The 24,215-nt window shown below is 57.7% G+C and overlaps 1 protein-coding gene across 3 annotated transcripts in view; it reads right to left on the bottom strand.

Moving 5' to 3' along the window:
• Positions 1-20,000, bottom strand: part of LMX1B (LIM homeobox transcription factor 1 beta) — an 80,022-nt gene extending 60,022 nt beyond the window's left edge. For all 3 annotated transcript variants that reach the window (XM_030294229.1, XM_030294230.1, XM_030294231.1), the window contains exons 1-2: positions 19,862-20,000; positions 18,850-19,036 (exon numbers count right to left, since the gene is read on the bottom strand). In XM_030294229.1, the coding sequence (XP_030150089.1) occupies positions 18,850-19,036; positions 19,862-20,000 (326 nt within the window). The remainder of the gene's footprint in view (positions 1-18,849; positions 19,037-19,861) is intronic.
• Positions 20,001-24,215: the final 4,215 nt, after the last annotated feature.

The raw sequence follows: 24,215 nt of genomic DNA, 5'->3' as shown, positions 1-24,215 counted from the left end.
GTGACCTTGGACAGCTGATTTCCCTTTCTGTGCCTCACTTTCCACATCTCTGAAACGGGGATAATAACAGAGCCTGCCTGGCCGACTTGTGTGGGCTTAATGAGATCATTCCAGTCCTTAACTCAGTGCCCACACAGTACAAAGAAATACAAAATAAAACCCTTTACTTCCATCATGCTGCTGTAATTGTGTGCAGGGAGGACCACATCGGGAGCAGGCAGCCCTTTAGGAGGAGAGGGAACGAGGGAAAGCGCTGGAGGGAAAATGTGCTGGTGGACCCCCACGACCTTTGCCCGCTTCCTGCCTCCCAGAGGGTACTAATTTTGCCCCCCATCCCAACCCATTCTGGCCCCCATCGTAGACAGCCCAACCCCTACATCCTGGGGGTTCAGGGAGTGAAGAATCCTGGTCCAGCCACAGTCCACGCATGCTGTAATCCTGCCATCCATCCAGTAACCTCCCCCCCTCCCCCTGATGCCACTCCATGCCAGACAAAGTGCCAGGCTGCAGGAAGGCTGCGTGCGTCAAGACCGACAGACAGACAACCACAGCTCATTCATTCATTCATTCAGTACGTGCATGCCGAGCACCGACCACGTACGAGGGCCTGTTCCAGACCTGGGTGTACCTTGGGCAGAAGTTCTCAGACCTCAGTGTACACAGATACCCCTGGAGGGGGGCAGCTAGGAATGAGGATTCATAGGCTTCACCCTAAGAGTTTGAGTCCTTCCACAGAGCTAGGAATCTGCATGTTTAATAAGCATTGCAAGACAGACTCAGGCTGGGAGGGGTGTGTAGTGGGGGAATACAGAACCAGAGAGATTTCATGAAACTGATGACTCTTATGCCAAACTTCAGAGGAAGAAGACTTTTCCAGAAGAAAGGATGATGGCATCCTGCGAATACATCCTGCACAACTGCCACGGCCTGAATAAGACCCAGACGTGGACAAATGTCTGTGCGTGTGGGGAACAGCAGATGAGCTGGCGTCTGAGCACAGAGGACAAGGAGGCAGGGCCTGACTGAGGAAGCCCTGGAAGGCTAAGCTGAGAGCCAGGAGAAAGAAGCCATTTGAGAACAAGCCTCAGGCCAATGGTAGAGGGGGGAGGTCTCCTTAGCCCAGCAGGCCTGGTTCTAGCTTAAGGCACCCAGGCCTCCATTCCAAGCCCAGGCCCAGAGCCAGAGACTCAGGGACTGGAGATGGCTACATGATTTGCAGGGCCCAACACAAAATGAAAATGCAGGGTACTTGTTCAGACCATATTAAGAATTTCAAGAGGACAACAGCAGAGTATTAAACGAAGCACAGGGCCCTCCTGAGTGTGCAGTCCTCTGGGACTGCACAGGTCTCATGCCCATGAAACGAGACCTGTCAACCATCCAGCCAAGGGGATCACCTTTGCTGGGACCAGCCCAGAGTGCTCAGGACCCCAAGGCCTTAGCCAGTCACCCCTGCTCCAATCCCCAGGTCTCTTGGACTCTCCCTTTGCCCCATCCCCTCCCCTCAACGCTCAGAGAACTGCTTCCTGACATTGCCTTGAGCCTGTCCCCTCCCAGCCCCTCCACTGCCCTCACCTCTGAGGAGGCAGCAGGAGGACCCTCCTGCCAGTCTCCAGTCCCCAATCCCACACATGTGCTGCCACTTTCAGTTCCATAAAGTGCTTCTCCTGTCCTGTCACCCACCTGTACAATAATCTTCGATGGCTCCCTTCTGCCCACAGGATAAAAGCCAAACCCTGTTGCATAGCTACCAGCCCCTGCCCCCCTCTGCAACCCTGTATCCCAGCAGCCCCTAGGCAGTCTCTCCAGCCAGAATCACTGTCCCAGCCCACTTTCTCAGCCCACCAATTTAACCCCTAATATTCCTGCTTCCTGTGCCCCTACCTGGAATGCCCTCCCAAATCCTCTCAGCTCCCACCTCCCATCTCACAGACACCTGCCCAGGGAAACCCAGCACAGATTCTTGCTGTTCTGTGTTATTAACCAGATCCCTACCCACTGCCCTTCCCGCTAACAACAACGGCTCACAGCGACTGGTATGGCCCTTGTTCATGCACTGTTTCATTTAATCCTCAGGACAACCCTAGAAGCTAGGTTCTTTGAGTACCTCTGTTTTACCAATGAGGGAACAGAGGCTCAGAGAGGCCGAGGAACTTGCAAAGGGTTGCCCAGCTAGACAGAGGCTGAACCTGGTGTCTAGCCCAGCCAGTTGAGCCCCTCAGCTATTTCTCTACACTTTTCTTTCAATACTAAGCAAGCACCTATGAGGTATCATGCCCTGTCCTGGCCAAGGCATGGCTCAAACACAGAACTCTAGCAAAGGTTCTGCCTGGCACATGTAACCAAAGCCAGACACAGGCTCAGGCCCAACACAAAGGACTAGGGGAGTATCCACAACAACATCAGCAAGAACCAAATACCTAATCTGAAGACATTGCATCTGCTTTCTCTTTTCAATTCCATCATTGCCCTGAGGCTGTTGTTGGTCGTCAACAGCCTTTGAGAGAAGTGTGGCACAGAGAGGTAAAGCATCAAACCCAGGGTCACACAGCCAGATCAAACTCTGAACCCTGAGGTTCCAAAGCACCGGCATCTTTTCTCTGTCTACCTGGCTAAGAATCTTGGCCTCCCAAGCGAGCAGTTCTTGGGCCACAAAATCAGAAAAGAGGTCAACATATTCCAGGCATGGGGACTGAGCTGGCTGGATTTCTATTTAACTGTGCCCCCTCCCCCCACCTGCTTCGCCCAGGGGCTCTGTGAGGACAGGGTGGGCCTACCCCTTCCTAGCCCAGCTTAGCCAGGACCTGGCTGAGCAACTCCAAGTTCCCCAGCTGGGTTTCTGGTAATTAGCTGCTCAGAGATGCACCAGTCTGTTACCCAACACCCCTCGTGACCCCCTGCCATGAGCACTCACCAAGTAGAGCACAGGCTTGGTTCCATGGTACTCCCTACGCCCCAGGGCAAGTTGTTTCCATTTACAAGTTCTTGTTATTACTATCATTGCTATCATTACTGTTATTTTAATTTAAATCTTCCACATTCAGGGAGATGTTTCTCTGCAGCCACGAGGGCATGTCTGTGGGAGGCTGGCACTTTGGTGACGGGCCTGAACTCTTGCCACATGGGACGGCAGGACCAGTGGGCGGCCAGCTCCATCCTCCTTCAGGGTTCTGCCGCTGCTCACTTATCAGGCTGACATCCCACAGGGGGGCCGCCGCCCTGCCCGCCCCTCCGGCTCCAGGCCTGCCGACTGGAACCAGACCTGGACGGGTGGGCGGGCAGGGGCCTGTGGGAGGGGGCCAAGCCCTCACCACAGGCCCCTTTGCAGTTCAAAGTGACACACTGAGGCGCTGTCCCCTTCAAAGGGCAGACAGCGCCTGCCCTGAGCTGCTGTACCCGCAGGGCAGGGGTAAAGGTGGCCCTGTGAGAGCTGGTGAACTCCCATCTACGGGTTGGGTCTGCTTCCCTGTGCCCTGTCCTGAGTAGGACACATACCAGCAGTATGCAATTGGGGGCGGGGGGAATCTCGTTCCCTCTCTGAACTTCCCTGCTGTCACTGTGTATTTGCAAAGCACTCAGAAGGCACTTGGGGACGGTCATGCATGATGCTGACAATGCTGACGATAGAGATGATGATTCAGTCTGAGAAACAACACCCCAAAGCCAGAACACCTGAGCGTGATTCCCATCAGCTGCTCGCTAGCTGTGTGACCCAGGGCAAGTCACTTAAGTTCTCTGTGCTTTGGTTTCCCTACCTATAAAACAGGGTTAGGAGGGGAGGCTGCCTCGTGCCAAGTAGCCACAGGCACACTCATCCCCTCAATGCCACAGTATGCCCACCTGCTCTCAGGATAGTTGTTCGTTGTTCAGCCCAAGCGAGAGCCACGGAGAAGGTGATGGCATGGTTCAGGTGCTCCCCACCACCACCCCCGCTCCCAGGCTGAGGCTGAGAAGTCCTCAAGAGGACAAGTCTTCCCACCTACAGATGACAGCTCCGTGCTGGAGCAGCTCCCCCCACTAGCTGTGTGACTCTGGGTGTGTGGCTTTACCTCTCTGAGCCCCAGTTCTGTCACCTGGAAACCTAGGTAAACAATGGTCTTTTTGGGAGCACTCACTGCGATCTGGAGTGCCAAGGGCTTAGCCCCGAGCCTAACCAAACATGTGCCCAATAGATGGTAGCTCTTATCATTGCTATCTTAAGCTATGTGACCTTGGGGAAATCAGGGCACGTCTCAGGTCAAGTTTCAATGCTGCAAAATGGGAAATGATACTAATAACGCCTGCCCCAGGGCAGTGAGAAAATTCAATGAGATAATTCCCATCAAACCCATAGGCAGTGTGCAATAAACACTGGCCATGAATTATGAGGCATTCATTCAACAAATAACATTCAGCTCTGGTGCCTGGCCACCACAGGACCCCGAACCCAGAAAGGGGCTAAAATCTGCCCTCTTAAAGGATTGCTGGAAGTTTTCTCCTGACAGAATGCCTGGGCCCCAACTCTGGTTCCACTTACTAGCTGTGTGCCCTTGGGCAAGTCACTCAACTTCTCTGTGCCTCTGCTTCTCATCTAAGTAAATAATCACAACATCCATGTCACAGCGCCTTTAAAACCTGTGAAGTGCTGGGGATGCCTGGGTGGCTCAAGTCAGTTAAGCATCGGACTTCTGCTCAGGTCAAGATCTCGGGGTTGGTGGGTTCGAGCCCGGCATCGGGCTCTGTGCTGACGGTGTGGAGCCTGCTTCGGATTCTGTGTCTCCCTCTCTCTGCCCCTCTACCTCTTGCGCTCTGCCTCTCCCTCTCAAAAATAAATAAACATTAAAAAAAAAAACACATTAAAAAAATTGTGAAGTGCTTAGAGCGGTGCCTGACAAACCATGAGCACTCAACGAGCATCAGCTGTGGTTATTATTGCCGCTGCTGCTGTTGTGTGCTCTTTGGGCCAGGCCTGCCCATCAGCAAGCCCCCTGCAGCCGGGCCCCCTTCTGCAGCTCAGAAACTCGGGAAGTGTTAGCTCCTGCGAGGCCGCCCGAGTATCCTGCAGAACGGAGGCTTCTGTGGGCTTCCTCTCTGGTCTGTTTCCCCAGCAGCTGGAACACTCAGAAAAAAGCTTCCAGCCTGCTGGGCTTGTCAAAGCAGGGCCAGCTTTACTAGAACCAGCTTTGGACGGTAATTTTGCGGTCATAACAACTATTTTCTTTACATACTGCTATAGAAAGGGGAACCCCCTGCTTTTTTTTTTTTTTTTAACCTAATTGAAGACACCATGAAGCGTAAATATGCTGGAGTTTTTAATAAAAAACATGATGGAGGAAAACATTCAAAGCTCAATAATCAGAAGCCAGTCGAGTAGAGATGTCGCTCCCTCTCCCTACCCCCTTGGCTGTGCTCTGTGCGGGACTGGCTTTGGGGCTGGCAACTTTTAGACCTATGGCAAAAATAATGAACAGCAGTGAGGCTTGGAGATAGCCTGAAAAATATCCTGGAAAAGAAAAACATATGCCAAAGAGTGTGGTGTAAAAGTCATATTTCATGCCTGACTTTAGAGAATGTTAATAAGGATTAGAACCATACTCCAACAGAGCAACTATCAGTCAAGGCGGGGTAATTAATTTTGCTTCAGATCTCTGCTTGGGAAAATGAAAGCAGTAAGTGTTGTTTCACAGCACAGAGATTCCATCACACTAGAACAACCCAAAGAACTTCCAAAGCTGTGTCCTGATCCCAGCTGAAAGAAACCTGGCTGTTGCTGGCAGCCTCTGCTGGTCTGTCGCCGTGTAGATTTGGGGATCTTTTCCCAATGTTGACAATATCAAACTCTTTTTTTTTTTTAAATTTCAGGATTGGCTAATAAATATGATTAAGATAACACATCCCAAACCACATGTCCTCTGCTCAGCCTCCAACATGTGCAGTACAGATGTGTCTTCCGTGTACAGATGACCCAGCCAGTTGCTCCCCTGAGGCAGGGACCCTGGGAGACAGAACCCCGAGGGGTCCTGGCAGCCCACTGGCCCTCTCTGGCCCTGGCCAGGCTGCTGGCCTCCCCGTGACCCACTTTAGAGAGGAAGGGCTGAGCCCAGGGTGTCTGGAAGTCAGACACTAGAAGGACAGAGGAATGGATGGTGGGATGTGGCACTGTGCTCACCTGGCTCTTGTCCCTGCATGTCCCAATTTAGAAGATAAAATTCCCAAGTTCTGCTATCCAGAAAGCTTCCCAACTCATTCCATCATGGAGACATGCCTGTTACCCCCCTCAGGAACCAGGGTTGAAGGGCCTTCCCCTCCCAGTGACCTCAGACTAGGGAAAAAAGAGTAAGCCGGTGGCAAAGCCAGAGTCTGGCAGAGGGTTCTAGAAAGAATTGTGGAGTTGCCACACAGACCCCCTAACTTGGCAGTGGGCAGACTGGGGTTCCCGTCCCCCATTGTGCCACAACTGTGTGAGCTTTGAGGCAAATACTAGCCACAGCTGGGCCTCAGTTTCCCCCTTTCTACAAGGATCCTGAAGAGCTCTTCATCCGGCACATGCTAAGGCAGTGCAAGGTATGGGTGGTGGGTATGTTCCTGGTGCGCCCACTCTGTGGTCACTGAGGAGGGCTCTTGGAGGTGGCAGAGAAAGCCAGGCCCTTGAAACAGGGCAGGGAAGCCTGGGCCTGTTTGTGTCGACAGCCAGCCAGTCTCCACCTCTCGGGAGAGGGGGCAGCAGTCTCAGACACAAGAGCCCCTCCCAGCCTGACCAAGCAGGGCCCTGGGTTAAGTAGGAGTGAGCCTCCTTCTTAGCTTTCCCCTGGGGCTAGGAGGAAGAAAGGAGTCCCTCAGAGTTAGCCAGGCCAGGCAGAAGGGCTCAAGTGGGCGGAGAAGGGAAGGGCATTCTACCACAGTGGTAGAATGAATGAATGAATGAATGAATGAATGAATGAATGTAAGAGGGAGGTAGGGGTCTCCCACTTCCCTTACAGCAGGCAGGCTAGGGGTAGGGCACATCCCTGAGAAGAAGGTCACTAGGGGTCCCTGGAAGAGGGGTACTATGACCTGGCTGAGCCCCAGCTGCCTGCAGGGCAGAGGCTGGAGGGTCTCCTTTCTGGACCAGAGGCTACTCAGGGTAGACACGGAGGGTCAGGCTCCTCCTAAGCTGGGTGGGGTCAGGACCACCTAGTGGAGGAACTCTGTCACCGGCCCCTCACCTCCTTTCAGCTGGGATCGGCTGAGCATTGACTGCCGAGTTTCTGGCCCCCTGTTAAAGCTCAGGCACTGGTCTCCCCGGAATACCCCAGGCGTCTTCCCTGCCTAGCAGCCCAGGCCGGCGGGCCCAGGGCTCGGCCAGGCCGGGCTGATATGAACCATCTGCGTTGTCTTAGGCCGCCCCTCTGCCCACTGTCCCTCTGAACTCGGCCGGTTCCCGCGGGCCGTTTGATGCCTCGTAGGGTCACAGACCCCCGCACACAAATCACCGCCGAGGGGCTGGGGGTGGGGTGGAGGCGCTGAAACCTAATCCGCAAAGTTTGCTCTGCCGCCGGCTCGCTCCTTCCCTCGCTCACTCGACCACCCCCCCTTTCCAAACAAGGCTTATTTTTCTTGCCAAAAAACCGAAGTTGGTATCAAGTGTTTCGAGGGAGAAAGTGTCTCCCCCGCCCCAGCTCGGGAGGAAGGGCCGGAGCTGATGGCTGAGCACGGGATTGCAGAGAGGGCTTCGGGAGGGAACCCTCAGGAGGTGAGGTCCCAGCTCCCGGGTCTGTCAGTCCCCATGCTTAATGGTCACAGACCCCACTGTCTCTGACCCTGCCCTGTCCCCTTGGTCCCCCGCCCAGATACTACTCTCTCCTTCGTGGCTCTCCATCCCTGCGCGGCCAGAGATGGAAGCATCACTTCCTGCCCCTTCTCCCTCCCCATAAAACAGCCCTTGCCTGTCGCTTTTACGAGGTGACACCCTGCTTTCAGCCCGATCCTCCCGCACCGGAGCCTGGGCTCGGGAGGGAGGAGACTGTGAGCAGTCAGGCGTCTCCAGAGAGCTCCCAGGGCACACTGGGGTCCTTGCGTGACTGCCCCAGAGCACAGACTAAGAGCTTTAAAAGGAGGCCAAGGAGCTGGGTATGTTAGAGACAAATTCCTCCAAAGTCTCCTCTCCAGCTCCATTGACTCTGGGGCCTTCGATCTGAGATGCTAGAAAACTGGCCAGGAGGTAGCCGGCCTGGTCCTCTGGAGGGGTGCAGAGCGGAGCCCCGGGAGCACACAGGTTTCGTTTGCTGGGTGTTGGTTTTGCTTTTGGTTTTTTCAGCCGGTGCAGCGACCCGGAACCACGCCCGGGCCGTTTCTCCGACGCCCGCAGCTTCCGACTGTGCCCGGAGGTGGATGCTGGCGGCTAAAGTCCGCGCCCCGTGGCGCCCGCTGTGCGGACTGGAGTTCTAGTTGTCGGAGCAGGCAGCCCGGTCGGGGCAAGGCAGAGACGTCGAGGGGGCCGGTCGGCACACCCGACTGGGTCTGTGCGGCCGGGGGTGGGGGTGGGGGTGGGGGTGGGGGGCACAGGAAAGGTCTGTACACTGTGGGACAGGGGTGGCGGCAGCAGCGGTGGCGAGAATAAAGGCGCCACGGGCCCGGCGGAGAAGCGGGTTTCCGCGGGGGTCGAACAAAGGAATTCGCCCTCAGAAGAAAGGGGCCGAGCGAGCAGCCGGGGATGGTCAACCCCGGATACTCTCGCAGGAGTAAGAGCGTCTCGACATCAGTCCCAGGGATCCAACGAAATCCGCCCCGCGCAGGACCCCAGCCTGGCATCTCCATTCGGCCTCTCCCTTCTTGTCAATCCCGCTTTCATGGGGATGGTGGGTGTGCACCCCCCAGCGCCACCTTTCCTGGGAAGAGGGGACAGAGTGGCCCGTGCTTTCCGTCAGTGGAGGCAAAAAGTCTCTCCCCTCCCAATCGGCATCTTCTGGTCGTGGCGCCGTTGCCCCCATTTTCCAGAAGCTGACAATTGAGGCTCCCAAAAAGCAACCCCTTCCCCCACCCCTATTGCAATGCCTGGCCGGCTCGGGAGACCCAAGCGCCCTCGGAAACGAAAGTCGCCCCAGGGGCGACAGGCCAGAGCTCCCCTCCTCCCGCAGCCCTCGGAAGGGGTGGAGGGCACACGGTTGTAAGGTGCTCGGCTTCTTTTCTCTGCTTGACATGAATAAGGGGATTAGGACGGCAAGTTTCCGTCGTTCACTCCGTCGGACAAAGGGCCCCGCGGTTAGAGCGGCGCAGCCTCTGATTAAACAGACAGAGCCCTGTCACTCAGCACCAACCTAGGTACTTGTGTTCGTGACATAATCTTATTAGAAGATAAAACCAGCGAAATCCTTTTCATAATGAAAAGTTACATTTAATGGCTGGACTCACCCCCCAACCCCTCCCGACCCTTCCCCCCTCTTCCCGTTGCTGTTGGATATGGCTCGCCTGTAATTGGCATTTAAAGCACCAAGTCCGAGAGAAAAACGGGGTTTAGGGTTTTTGTAATCCCCCTAAACTGTCTTTGTTCGAAATCTCCACAGATACAAGTCTGTTAAGAGTAAATATTTGTGGATTGATACAACCACATTTCCCCCCTACAAACCAAATCTGAAAAACCTCTGCCCTCCCGCCGCGCACGAAGGCCAGGGCGCAGGAGGGAGGGGGCTGGGCTCGGCCGGAGCGTCTGTATCGGGAACTCTGCGTTTGGGGTCGCCTCGTTGCCTCCAGGAGCTGAGGGACTTTGCACATTTCTCAGGCGGGAGAAAGGTCTTAGATTCTTTTTTCAATTTTCTGTGCTCTCGATAAACAAACCTCCCGAACCCGCTGCTTTTGGGCCTGCCCGAGGGGGTCGGCGGGAGGGCTTGGGGAGGGGCGAGGGCTTTGCTCAAATCCGAAAGAAAATGCAAACTCTCTCCACCGGCCTCTCTCCCTTCCAGCGGGTTTAAGTGGCTCCGAGAGGACTCGCTCCTCCTGGGTTGTGGAAGACCCCACCCGGCACAGCGCCCCAAGTCCAGCCTAGGAAAGCACCGGGAGCCACCAAGGGCCCCCGAAACACGAAGGAGTCCGAAGGTTGCAGCAGGGGCCCGGGTTCCCGGCTCCAGCCCAGCCCGTCCCAGGATCGGATTCCTTCATAAATCAGCGGCTGGGTGAAAGGGCTGCGCTTTAGAAAGGGCAGGACCGTGTGCGCGTATTAGAGCGCGCGGTTCCCAAATCCGGGCTAAACCCCTGGTGACACCGAAATTCATCAACCGCTGCTGGCGCCCGCGGCTCAGCTGAGGAGCCCCAGAGCCTAGGAGCTTGTGCACCGCGCTGCCCGACTTGGGGAATGAGAAGAACGAGGGGCAGGAACCCTCCAAGAGGTGGGCCTGGAGGAGGGCACGGGTGGAGACCTCGGGAAGCCGCCCCGCCCGTGCGCGCCTCTGGCGGGGAAGGAAGCTCACCACCGGGGAAAGGCAGTTATTCTAACCTTTTTCCTTCTCTGGCAAGGGCTGGCCCTACACGGACATTCTAGTGCGAAGAGGGCAGTGACCCCCAACCCCAAGCCCTTCCAACCCTGCGGCAGTAACCGCCCCCACCCCCACACCTTTCAGGCTGGGTGCTCTAAGGAGAATCACAGTTGCCCAGAGCAGAATCTGGGGCTTCAGGGAGAGTAGAACTTGAGGACTTAGGGATGCCATCAGCTTTGGGAGTTAGACCCACCTGGGAAAATTGTGCTACAGAGAAACCCTGGACCTGAGAGAAGTTACAACTCTCTCCACCTCGGTTTTCTCACCTATCCAGGGACCTAGAGCAATAAAGGTCAGTACACATCGCGGCACTCAAGAAATGTCCGTTCCTTTTCTTTCTAGATGTACTGCTTCAGCCTGCCCCTCTGAGGTCAAGAAGGCTCTGCTCCTGGGAGTTCACAGCTACACTGGCCATGTTCAAGAGTAGGCTGGCTAAAGGCAGGACCTATGTGCCTCAGTAGCAATGGGGAGTCATCCAGAGGCTGCTGCCTGCCTGCCTGCCTCCAAGGACCAGTTTCTGACAGCCAGACCTGTCCTATTACCTTTTCAAGGGAAAAATTCAAACCACAGGCCACAGACCTGGGTAAGGAGCAGGAGGAGGGTGGGCTAGGCCACTCTGGGAGGCCTGTTTAGGAGGCTACACTCTCTGGGCCTGCTCTGAAAGGCAGACAATGCATTCCTGCCAGGCAGGGCGTCTCCAGCTCACTTCCCAGGCAGGCAGGCAGGCAGGCAGGAAGGAAATATACATTGACTGAGTGCCCAATGCAGGCTGGCACCTTTGGGTTTGTTTCACTTTATCCCCAGAGGTTGATTCCCTTTATCCTGTGAGATTGTAATTATCACCCCTGTTTCACAGAGGAGGAAACTGAGGCTCAAGAAGGGCCTTACCTAAAGGTCTTTGGCTTGTGTCACAAGAACCAGAGACATTCTGGATCCCCGCCTGGATCCCCAACCTGGACTTGCAATTTTGTACTTTCCTTTGAGAAAGTGTGAGAAAACGTGCCCCACCCAGGAGGCTCTCCATTCTCAGGAGGTGGCTCCCAGAGCACCTTGGTCCTCTCCATCTCCACAGGCTCGGGCAGCTCCAGGCCTGGGCGGGCGCCCAGACCCCGACAGCCCCGTAACTATGGCGATTCAGGAATCAAATGACAACAGTCACGGAGTCCCAGAGGAAACCAGGAGGTGGGAGAAGGGGGAAGAGCAGTCACACCCAGCTTGTCCTGACCCACGGCTCCTGCTTCTCTCCCGTCACTGCTTCGCCAGCACCCAACAGAGGTGCCCGGGGGTTGGGGTAAGGGGAATCCTGGGCATCCGGCGGTCCAGCATGCTATCTCAGCTTTCTGCATCTAGCTGGCAGCTCGGGGGTCTCCTCACGCCTGCCAGCCCCGGTGGGCACCTCTGTTGCTCCCAGCAGCCCTCAGAACCCTCCCCGGCTGGCAGCCACCTCACAGTTCCCAGGGAAACCTCTTAAGCACGGGCCGCCAGGAAGCAAACATCTTTGTTTCTTCTGGAACCAAACTCCAGGAACTAGGTTTTTCCTTCAGCAACACTTCCCCCAGTTCACCAAGTGCAGGGCCAGCCAGGTGCTCTGCCATCAGCCAGCACACTCGGTCCGGGGGCCAGTCTGAGCCAGGCTCCCGATGGAGACAAAGCCGCCCCCCCACCCCCCCCCCATGTACTCACATATCCCCCGGACCCCTGTACTCCCCACAACCCCCCTTCAGGGCCCCAGGGTTGACAGGGCAGGTCCAGTGGCTGCCAGTCAAGAAGTTGAACAGAAATGGATACAATATTGCCCCGGGAATAACAAAGGAAGGGCCCTCGCAGAAATTTATTTGTTCTGATCAGGCGAAGCAAAGGTAAAGGGCAGTGAGGAAGTGCTGTCAGCCAGGCCTGAAACCCAAGAAAGTTGCCATTCGGAGCACAGTGGCCCCTTATACCCCACTACTCCACAAGGCAGCAGTAGTTAAAGCAAACACAGGCCCTTCACTGCCCCGTCAGTTACACCTTCCCCCCAAAATTACACAAACCTTGAAAGATTTTTCTGAGAGAAGATGGATGCTTCGGGAGACTTGAGGTCAAGGCTAGGCTGTTTAAAGTATATTATTAACAAATAAACATTTACTGCAAAAAAAAGAGAAAAACCCTATAGGCCACCGGGGAACCAAATCATGTTGCTTTTGGCTTCAAATGACAGGAGACATTTATGACATGAATGGAGAACACCAGCCGGTCGATGAAATGGCAAACGTCTGCCACTTTGCTTCCTCTGCCTTCGTGAATCAACTTTTTCAAATATGGTTTTCAGCCTTACCCTCCCCTCACTACCACCGCCTCCCCACTTCTGACTGCAGTAGCAATAAATATATATAATTTTGGTTTTGCTCTCTGCTGCCATCAGCACAGAATCTGGGAGATGGAGAGGGCTGGGTCAGCCAGAAAGCCAAGAGTTTTGGGTCCTCCTGCACCCCCAACTGACTGACAGCTCACACGGGCTCCTTGGATGAGTGGACCATCCCTCTCTTCCTCCCTCCCTTGAAGCTGAGGCCTGATTGCGGTGTCCAACGAATTGGAAGTTACAACTCATGTCGCTGAGTGTATCCTCCAGTCCTCAGCCTAACTAACGCCAAAGCAGGACTGGGACTCCCCCCCCCCCATTCTGTTTTAAAACCCTCATGGCCACAGGACAGAGGAAATTCCCTGGGCAAGAACTGCCAGCCCATCATGGACAGAACAGACCTCTGTGGGCTGGAGGATCCTTCTGACCACCTGAGCTGGTGTTTCTCTACCTTTTAAACCTCATCTTCTGAGAAAGGTACAGATCCCTAGATCTCTTCCCCTCACGTCCCCCCCCACCCTGCCTTTGAATCTCCCCCTCATCCTCAGAGATGTCAGCACCCCCCCCGCGCCATTTGAATCACAAAAAAACAGTAAGCACGAAGGGTTTTCCAAATATGAAATTATACTTCTGTGTAGGATTTTCCAAGCTGTACTCAGACTCCAGAGATTCCAGTTGCTCCCCAGTGGAAAGATCTTCGCTCTGGACCAACTTCCACTCCCTCTCACGCACCCCTGCCCCAAAGAGAAACAGGCCAGAACACCAGGCTCATCCTGATACCTGCCCTTCCCGATCATGCACAGGTGGCATTTGTCCTGACCTCTACAATCAGTTTTTCTGCCTCTCTGGAGGTCGTGAGGACGATACTGGATCCCATGGAGTCTGGAACACTTACTGCAGCCTCACCAGATACCTCGTGCTATCCTTCCAACCACCCCGGGATGTTGTATCATCACTCCTAATTTGCTGATGGAGAACCTGGGGCTCAGAGACAGGTCGTCACTTGGCTAAGATCACACGGCTGCTGAATGGTGGGGCTGGGAGGTGAATCCAGTTCTGTCTCAGAACCTAGAGTTCTTTTCATCACTGAAGGAGTGTTGGCCCTCACAGTGCCCCACTCAGGCAAAGGCAGCGATTTTCCCAGGGGCGCTCCTCATCTTCCCTGCACAGAGAGGTTCACGGCAAGCCTACCATGCCAGCTGCACCTTTCTCTGGCATGGAACACAGAGGCAGTTTGGTATGTCTTCGGCGACAAGACATTCTTGCCACACTGATGGTGATAATAGCGACAACAATAATTTCCAGAGTATTAACAACATGCCAGGCAAGATGCCAGGTCCTTTGGGGCATGTTATCTCGAATCCTTATTAGAATCCTTTCTCCCAGGTGGATATGTCCCCATTTTACAGAAGCGGCTCAGGTAGATGCCAGGACTGTGTGGCCCTAAGCCTGGCTCCAAGGGGCAGGACGGGAGGGAGCTGAGGGTCGACAGTCACATACCCCAGAGGAAATCCTCACAGCCTTCTTCTCCTACTCAAGAAAAATCCTGCAAATAAATTAGGCTGCGTTAGCCCAGAGCCTGGGGAATACAGGGTGAGCCAGGAGTCAGCTATGAATAATGCCTCCGTTCAGCAGCAGATGACCGCAGCTTCAGGAAGCCCTTTGCTTACTCTTCTACCTGCAATCAGGGTGCTGGCGGGGGGGGGGGGTTAAGTGGGGGGTGCCTTCCCAAGGGCCAGAGGGTCCCCACACTCGGGCTGACACGGTGAGCCCTTCGGCCCTTGAAGCCCCAGGAAGGACACTACGGAGGCCTTTTTATACGGCAAAGCGCTGGCTTTGCCTTCCGAGCAGACCCATTTCCAGGACAGGCCCTCCACCTCAGGGTGTGGGCCGGGATGTCTGCCGCTCCGGGTTAGATGCATGGGGGCCATGCCAACTGGGATGCCTACTGGTAGAGGAGGTGCTGCTGGTAACTGGCACCCCGCAGTAAGGCCTATAGGAGTCCTTCCAAGCTGGGAGGAAGAGCAGGCAGAAAAGGCTGGAGCCTGACTTTGCTCTCCCTGGGCTGTGCCACACCCCTACTGTGCCAGTGCTGGGGCTCTGAGGAGAGGTGAGCCTCCCTGGAAGGCCTTTCCCGGTGTAAACACTTCCAAGGAGAGGAATGCGCTGCGAAGAGCCAGGTTGGGCCACGGGAGCTGCAGCCAGCTGGGGTGGATTTACCAAAAAACAAAACAGAACAAAACAACCCACCCCAGGACTCAGTTTTTTCTGAAACTCCAAGTCTCGCCGCTCCCCCTTCCGCGGGTGGGCGCATCCTACCTGGGCAGGGGAGCCCAAGGGGACCCTCGCAGGCTCAGCGGAGCCCTGTAACTCTGCGCGCCGAGAGGCGAGGCCGCCCGGGCAGGCCCAGCCGGCGGAAGGGCGCAGCCAGCCCAGGACGCCGAGGTGGGAGCGTGGCCCGAGCAGGAGCACCGCGTCCTCCGGCGCGCGCAGGCTCCCGCTCGCACACCAACGAATCTCGGGTCGCCCGGCCTGGGAGCTGTCTTACAAGCGATTAGACTCCATTTTGTGACAGATTTTTGGACTCTCCCACCGACCCTCCCCCCTTCCGGAGCCTCCTCCAGGAATTCGCCACCTCCTCAGGATAGAAACGCTTTCCAGACGAGCGACAGACGGCAAGAAAGGGGACTTACATAATTCTACTTGGCCAAAGCCACCAAGAAAAAAAAATGGGGCGCGGGGGGGGGGCATTATGTTGTCATTAAAAAAAATTTTTTTTTTCATGTGTTCTCAGGAGGAGGAAGGAGAGAGAGGTGTCCGTGATTTTGCGTTTGGAGGCCCCGTTTCCTCCCGGCTTCTAACCTGGTTTTCTGTCGGAGAAGGAGCTCCGGCTGCCGAGGGGCCAGAGCCTCGGGCGCAAAACGATCCGACGCCCCCCCCCCCCCTTTTTAAAGAAAGAGCCCTCCAGAAAACACGTACGGAGAAAAAGTAAACTTTTCGAGTTACGCGTGAAATTGCCCAAATGCCGTGGCCCGCGCGCTCTGTTGCATCCGTCCAGGACGTGCGGGTGCATTTTAGCAAATAGTATTAAATGTGCCCGAACGTCAATTAATCACCCCCGTGGTGCGTAAAATAACGTTGCGCTTCTGGGTGTCCCGGATCTTGAAAACAAATCGAAAGGAAGAAGAGACGCTTAATAAAAATAGCAACCTCTTTCTAAGGACCGAACCCTGCAGCTCCTCACCGGGCGAGGACATATTTTTCAAAAGTTACTGGGGGGCGGGGGATGGTGTGTTAATTTCCCTATACCGCTGACACACAGGCTGCACAAAATCGAGAAGGCACGTTTCTGCGCCCCCTTGCCTGGATTCTCGTCTTAAAAGCATTTACTCACAGATGCAATAAATACGCATCTGCGATCCTCAAAGGAAAAAAATAAATCGTGAAACACACTTTTATTGTGCAAAGAACATCGCTTCCTCAGTGAGCCCCTGCCTGCCTCGCTGCACTGGCTCTCCCTGAGAAACGCTGAGCGAGACCCGCCCGGGGTATTTGTCCACGGGATTGTCTTGATAACAACCCCTCCTCAGCCCCCAACTGGCCGGCCTAGTGCAGATACCTAATTGGCCTTATTGGAAGAAAGAGGGGGCGAGGGAGGAGGAGGGCACCGTGAGGGGCGTGAATAATGCCCGCCTGGAGGCTGCCGCCTAGCTGGACCCAGGCTCGGAACTCCGGACCTGAGATTCGCCCGGCACCAAAATTCCCCCGCAAACACATCCCGACTGCATTGAAGCATCCAGCTCTCCGGCGCCTTGTTTCTTTTTTAAACAAATATACTTTCAACAAAGCCATTGCAACTGTTTAATTGTTTTGTAAAATTAGGAGGTGGACCGCTCTGCTCTAAGGGAACATCCTGCTCAAATCTTGTGACTTTAGAGTTCTGTGCTCCGAAAAACCAGGGGGCATCATCCCCTTGTTTTAAACACAAGCTCCATAAAGGATTGAGGGGGAGCGGAAGAGACCTGGCAGATATGTATAAGCGGCTGGAAAGGGTCCTTCCAGTATGTTTTAAAAAAAAAAATCCCCCAAATTTGCACAAATGCCTTGGAGGGCCATTTCCAGTTTCCTCGGCCTCCTGCCCCCACATGTTGAGTCATCCAGGCCGGTGGCGGAGCTGGAAGAAGCACTGCCAGAGCTGAGCTAAGGGTCAGGTAGGAAGAGGTGCAGGCCAGCAGGACATGGGTAGGCTGGAGGCTGGTGAGCCCTGCCCCTCGCCCAGACCAAAGCCCCCAACCATGTCCACCTCAAACTACTTTCCCCATTTTATTTGTGCTGGTCTATGCCTGCCTGTGGTAGAGCTGACTGGCGGCCACACTTTCTCCCGGAACTGGAATCCTATCAGTCCAGGCACAGCACAAACCCGACCAACGGCAATGTGCCTGATTTGGGGTGCTCCAGACAGAGAGAGAGAGAGAGAGAGAGAGAGAGGTCTCGGCTGGACTCTGGGATCAGCAAAAAAAGTTGCCTCTCTGAAATGTACCCCAATTCCTGTCGGCAGAGCCCCCAGTGGACAAGAAGAGCAAGGTGCAAAGAGCAGGTCCTCTTGGACCTCCAGACCAGGGGAGCACAGCCAGGTTAGGCACTGCTGTGGGACTCAGCCAGAACCTTTCAGAGTAAGAACCTAATACCTTCTTCAGGGCTCTGGCTTGCAGCCCGCTATTTCTAGGTCTCAGCCAAGCAGCTAGAGAGATGGAGAAGGGGCACCCCAGCCTCTCCACTTCCCATCGGGGCCTGGAATTAGGAACAGTCCTTGGGCAGCTAGGGAGGCTGCAATCATCACAGGCATTGGTTAGCCTAACCTTTTCCTGGAAGCTTGGGCACACACAGCCCCTTCTGAGCCCCGAACCATCTGAGAGCCTACCCATCCTGCACGCCCATCTAAAAGGGTCTTCCAGACCTCACTAGAAAGTTCTCGAAGGCACCCACACTGGTCTCCACAATGCCTCCCTGGGGATCCCCACACCCCCTTTTCGTCTGTTGCTCCTCTCTGCCTCCCTCCTAATCACACTGCCAGGCACAAAAACCAGAGGGTCAAAAGAAAAAGCCTGCTTTTACTCTTAACTGTCCCAGCACCTTGCAAGCCAAATCCATAGTCTCAGCTAAAAACAAAAGTCAGTAGGTAGGGCTCAACCCATAGTCTCTGGACTCAACCCCGAGGCTTAGGCTATGCCAGGGCAGAGCAGACCACCCCCCTTCTCCAACACAAACACTCTGCAAGAAAGAAGGCCTGCTGGGGAAGGCTGACTTGGGCAGTCCTTCACCATCTGCCCCCCCCATCCCCGACCTTCCAGGAGCCCCAGATTGTGGTTTGCCACCTCTTGAGGTCCTCTTCCCAGACAGCTTCTTCAGCCAGCAGGAATTTTAAGTGAAAAATTCCCGCATGGAACGGTTTGAAGAGAATGGACACCCTTTTCTATCAGGGACTAAAAGTACAACAGGCAGCAAGGTAGGAAGGAGGCATCCCCAGCTGCTCGGGGAGTTCAGCACCCCCCCTTCCCAACTCCACTTGCTTGCTCCAGGAATCCGAACCCCCCATAAAACCCTACTTTTGGGAAGCATACCGCCAAGGCCTGGCTCCCTAAAGCACTGTTTTCATTTGGAAATCAATTCTTGGTCCCCAATTTAGGCCTTGGTGGGGTCAGGCCCTGTCCCTGGACGGAGGGATGGTATCCCCTAGTTGGCCAAGGGCCTTGTCCTGTACCCCAACCAGTACAGGTTTCCGGACAAAAGATGGCAACTAGGGACCGCCGCAAGCTCCCGGCCACCCCACCAGTGGCGGCCAGGCTGGGACCGTTCGTCCCTGCCGGGAGACGCGCAGCCTGCGCAGCCCTCGGAGCTGACGGGCCCAGCGGCGCGCAGAGCCAGCAGTTGGGCTGACACGGGCCGGGCCTGGCCTGGCAGTGGGGGCGGCCGGGCTCGAGTGCCGGGCAGCAGCGGGGAAGGAGGAGGACGAGAGGCGCTTACTGTTGGTAGTCTTGTTTGCAGTACAGTTTCCGATCCCGGAAGTAGCAGCTGGTGGTGAGGGCTTGCTGACACGCCGCGCACTGCAAACACTCCTCGTGCCAGGACGATTCGTTGACTCGCATCAGGAAGCGGTCGGAGATGGGCCGCTGGCAGCCCTCGCAGACGGCGGGATGCGGGCAGTCGGAGCCTGCAGCGCACAGGGCAAGAGCCGGGCCGTCAGCGCCGACCAGCCTGGCGTCCCGGCCGCGCGGTGCCCACAGCCAGGGCCCCAAGCGCGAAGGCAACCCGGGAGCGCCGCCCGCCGCCTGCGCTCCCCCGGCCGCCGCACCGGGGACCGGGCAGCCTCCGCTGGTTCATCCCAGCCCGCGGACTCCCTCGCGGAGAGGCCGCGGGTCTCGAGCCTTGGCTCGGCGCTGCAACTCTCCCTTCCTCCGGAGATCCAGCGCTTGGTGTTACTACATACGAGAACCCGGCAAGGCGCGGGGTAGCCGGCTGGGACCGAGGCAGGCGAAGTGAGGTTGGGGCGCTTGCTGGCTGACACGCCCCACGGTGGCATTCATGGTCTTCTGCCCCCAATCTCCCCAAAACCCAGGTGGCCCAAGGGACATTTTTCTTTTAGAGGCGCCTTCCATCAAGCAGCCTGGCACCACTCCCAAGCTTGCTAAGGTGACTACTTGGGTATTCCATCACCCTTGCCGACCGCCTCCTGCCCCCTCGGGAGTGGCAGCTCCAGCACCAAGGCCCAGTGAGGATGGTGGGTGGCAGCTGGAGCTGTCCTGGCCTCCCTCCTCCTAGGTGGTGCTCCTGCAAATCTCTGTCCCTCCAGCATGCCTGTTTAGGGGTGCCTGTTGCCCCTCTAGCGATCACTGCAGGAGTCTAGTCTGTGTCCCCCGCACCCCCATGTCCTGCAAAACATTTCCTTATTCCGTTGGTCTAGACGCCTGTGTCCACCTCGGGAGGATGCCCCTGTCCCCTGCCCATGACCACTCGGGCGTTCTGACCCCGCACTCACCCAGCAGCACCCCCAGAGTGGCGGGCCCGGGGCGCAGGGCGTGCTCCTCCATCTTGATGCCGTCCAGCATCTTGGCGCAGTCCGTCTGCCCGCGGGGGAAGCACCTCTCCAGCGACTCGGGACCTGTTGCTATATCCATGGGACGCGGGGCGCGCCGCGGGCCCCGCCGGCCAGGGTGCTCGCCGGCCCGCCCGCCTGCCCGCTCGCCGCCGCCGCGGCCCCGGAGCCGGGGAGGCGCGGCCCCCGCGGGGTTGGGGCTGCGGCTGGGGCCACCGGCCGCCCCCGGCGAGCGTGGAGCGCCGACGCGCTGGCCCCGGGCCCCGGCGTCGTGCGGGCGGGCCCGGGCGGCTGCAGTCCGCGCCGCGTTCTCCCGGGCACTCGCAGCCACGCGCGCCGGCTCCTCTGTCACCTGCTTGTCAGCCCCGGAGCCGGGCTGCGGCGGCGGCGGCAGACGGAGCCGCGGGGAGGAGACGGCGGCGGCGGCGGCGGCGGCGGCGGAGGCGGCGGGCGGGGGAGGGGGCGGGGGTGCAGGGGCGGCCCCGCGGGCTGGGGGGGCGCGGGCGGCGCAGCGGGGTCCCGGGCGGGGCGCAGCGGGCCGCGGGGCTCCAGGCGCGCTCCCCGCACTACTCCAGTGCCATGGTGCGCCCGAGGAGCCGCTGGGTTTAGAGCTGGGGCAGGCGGCGGAGGGATACTACGGCCGGGAGCCGCCTCACCCCTCCTCAAACTTCCTGACATTTGAACTCATTGGTGCGCCTCGTATCCCTGCGCCGGGATGAGCCGGCGGCTCCACGTCAAATAGTGCCGTCGCCGCCCCCCCACCCCCCGCGGGAGGGCTCCCCGCGCCCCCAGCTTGCGCCCCGCTCCGCGCCTGGCCTGGAGCGCGGGCCCCCGGCGCCCCAGCCAGGCCGAGCGCCCGCTGGCCTTTTGCAGAAGTTTGGGTCACCTTCGAAACGAATCCTTCTGCCCCACCCCTTTGAAAAATTGATTTGGGAGTTGGGGAATGAAGGCTTTCTTTTTTTCTTTCTCGCTTTCTTTATTATTAATATTTTGTAAAGCTTCAGCGCTAAGCGGAGTGGCCCCATGCGAGGCCAGACTGCGCGGACGGCGGGGAGCGCAGCGGCTCCACCAGGGGAAGGCGCCGGCCGGGAGTGGCCGCCTGGGGACCCCGTCTGTCGGCCGAGGTAGGTCGCTCCGGGCTGAGTTGGCGTCCCCTGGGCGGCGGCGCCTTCCCAGGGCCGTTTTGGTCCGCGGAGGGGCTGGCTGCAGGATTGAGGGACGGAGACCGACAGGAGGGAAGGGCTGCTGGCCCAGGACTGACCAAATGGGGGGTCCTGGCCCAGGGAGAGGGGGACTGGGTCCCGGATTGGGGGTTGGGGGTGAGGGGTCCGGAAAAGATTCAGGCGTGGCAGGGATTGGGTGGAGGGGTAAGCGAAGGTCCTGAAAGTGTCCCGGAATCAAGGATGGGGAACACTGGGCAGGCGAGGAGGGTCAGGCCCGGGTTCAGGCAGGGAGAGTTTAGAGGACGATTAGGTCTGAGAGAGGGGTCCCGGGCAGAGGCGGGGGCATTGAATGAGAACCTGGCCTCGCGGGATTTCTAGTTGCACGGGTAGAGGGTGGTGGCCCGGAGGTCGGTAACTGAAGGCCCAGGACGATGTGTGTTCGGTTGCTCGATGGAAACGGGATTGGCCGCTGGGATAGGCTACTTTTGGTGACGGAGGGGCCGGGCTAGGGGTCTGTAGGCCGCACCTGACAGGGACAGCGCCCTGGTCATATTGGGCAAAGTGGGCTTTGGCGCTGAGGAGTAAAAGGCCGGTAAGACCGAGCAGCCGACTCCCGCGCACGCTGGGCCTGGCACCCACCCCGCCTGGCACCGCGCTCGGTGCGCGGGCCGCTGCGTTTGGCTGCAGTGCATCGCGCCTGGGCTGGCCGTGTCTTCGGCTCCTGGGTCTCCACCAGAGGCGCGGCGCGCCCAGGAGCAAGGGGGGCAGGCGCGGGCTGACCCCTCGAGCCGCTGCGGGGCGGCCCCCGGCCCCTCCCGGAACGGAGCAGCGGTGCGGAGCGGGGCGGGGGCGGAGGGCATGGGAGGCGGGTCCCCTGACCCCGCTGGAGGCGAGAGGGCGGATCGGATTTGGAGCCTGCCAGAGGCTTGGTCAGAAGTGGCCCCCTATGCCGCGGGGCCCCGCGGAAGGGCCCGGCTTTGTGGAGGATTAGATAGCTCCCGCCCCACCCCAGTACCTGCGTGTGTGTCGGTGGGTATCTGTGTGTGTCTGTGCGTGTCGATGCTCCCGCCTCGGAGTCTGTTGCATGCCTGTGCACCGTGTCTCTGTGCAATGCAATATTTATGTGTGCCCGAGACTTTGTGGGTTTGGAGTGTGTGAATCTGTGCATCTGGGTGTGATTCCCACGTGTGTGTGTCTGTGTGTGTGTGCGCGCGCGCATCTGCAGTTCCTAACATGCTTCTGTATCTTCTGTGTTTTTGTAGGTCTTTGTGTGTGTCCCCGGGTCGTTGTATGTGGGTGCCGACGTCTTTGTGTGTCTCTCAACCTCTGTATTGTGTCTGTGGGATACTTTTCTTTTGTGTCTTCCGGTCACCTTTGTGTGTCTGAGTGTATCTACGAGTTTCTGGATGATTCTGTGTGTTTGCTTGTATCTCAGAGTTTTGGGGGTTTTTTTTGCGGGGGGGGGGCGGTGGTTGTGTCCGTCTGTGTTTGCGAGCGCGGTTTCGTGTCTCCGTGTATTTCTCCGCGTCTTTGTGTGTCTCTATCCAGCACGGTGGATGAGTGGATGTGTAGCATCTTCCGCGCTCCCTTGGTCCCTTGTTCTTGAGCAGCCCGTAAGGCCCTGCGCTCCCGAGTTTGGGCCTGGGCCTGGGCCGCCTTCCTCGGGCATCGGGGGCGGGGGCGCGGCAGCTGCGGGAGAAGCCTGGCAGGCAAAACTCGGGCGCGCAGAGCCTGGTGCAGGACAAGCAGACCGACCGGGCGCATTCTGCCCTCTGCTGGCAGCGTTACGTCCCTGCACCCGATGCCTGTAGGCGAAAAGGGTCCTGGTTCCGGGCCCAGACCCTTGCCTTCTCCTTCAGAGCACACTTGGGAATACTTTCCGGTCTCAGGCCTGGCACACTCACCCCGGAACCACACTCTGGGAGCAGTGTTCCATCCTCCTCTCCCTGTCTCCCCACCTTCCCTGTGACGGCCTCTTCCTCTGCACAGTTCTCCCCTTAGGCCAAATGGGGGCCCTTGTGGCCCCACCTCAGAGGCTTCTCTGACCCTGAGGCTGGTTCAGGAAGAGTCAGAGCCCCCGACTGCGGGGGGTGGCGTTCCCGGGGCCACCCAAAAGCCACGTCTCAGTGTAGGAGGATGCGCCAGTCGCCCAGCTCTGGCACCCCGGCTGGTCTGTCCCGGGGCGCACAGAATCTTGGCACATCACGCTGGCACGCCCGCCTGAGTCACAGCCCACACCACCGGGGCCGACGTCGGAAAGGCCAGGGATTGTGCTTAGAGCCACTCTCGGCTGCCAGGGTGCAGGCCAGACCCAGGCATGGGCTGCTCTTCCCGCTGTGGCAGTGGGGCTGCTCGGTCCACAAACTGGGGTCCCTCTCCATGTCCTCCCTGCCCAGTGACTATTCATCCCCTCGCCACACCCCCACAGTCTGGATCACCATGTAAGTCCTTTTCTTTGCCCTTTGTCCCTGCTCCCAGCGTCCTTCTTTCCCCCAGCTGAGTCTGCAGTCCCAGGTGCCTGGCACACAGATGCGCAGAGCACCCAGGTCTCTCTCAAGCACAATCTCGGGGCCTGCCCTTCCCACCGCTTGCCCTGTGGAAGTGGCTAGCTGGAAGGGAGTGGCCTAGGCCCTGAGGCCGGTACTGCCCTTAGGCAGTGAGCAGCACCTCGCTCAGAGCAATGGAGCCCACTCCTTCTGGCACCCACTGACACCCCCCTAGGCGGTTCAGTACTCACAACGCCCGAGGCCGCCCGCACCCAGGCGCTCCGGCTGATCCGGGATTCTCTGTGGCTTGGACTTCAGCCGTAGAAACAGCTTCGGATTTTCTCCACCTAAGGAAAGACCCAGCCGGCTGTTTGGAATCCCTTGGAAGGAAGCAAGAACCAAGAAGGAAGCTCTAGGTGGGAGTCCCAACTCCCCCAACCCTGCGGATGCTTCATCTCCACGGAGCCCTTCCTTACACCCCCTTGCTCCTCTCTTTAGGGGACTTGCACTTTCTGCGCCTGCTTGTGCTACTGGCCGTCCCCAACGCGGCCCTCTGGCCACCCCCTCCCTCCCCACGGTGGAATTCTGTCTGTCCTCCTTGGACTGTGCTTCTGACCAGAACTGAGTGGAGGGAGAGGTCCCTTCCCA

The sequence above is a fragment of the Lynx canadensis genome, chromosome D4 (assembly GCF_007474595.2).
Source record: "Lynx canadensis isolate LIC74 chromosome D4, mLynCan4.pri.v2, whole genome shotgun sequence".
NCBI lineage: Eukaryota > Metazoa > Chordata > Mammalia > Carnivora > Felidae > Lynx > Lynx canadensis.
Note: the sequence above shows the minus strand (reverse complement) of the source record. Positions and strands in the feature narration are given on the sequence as shown.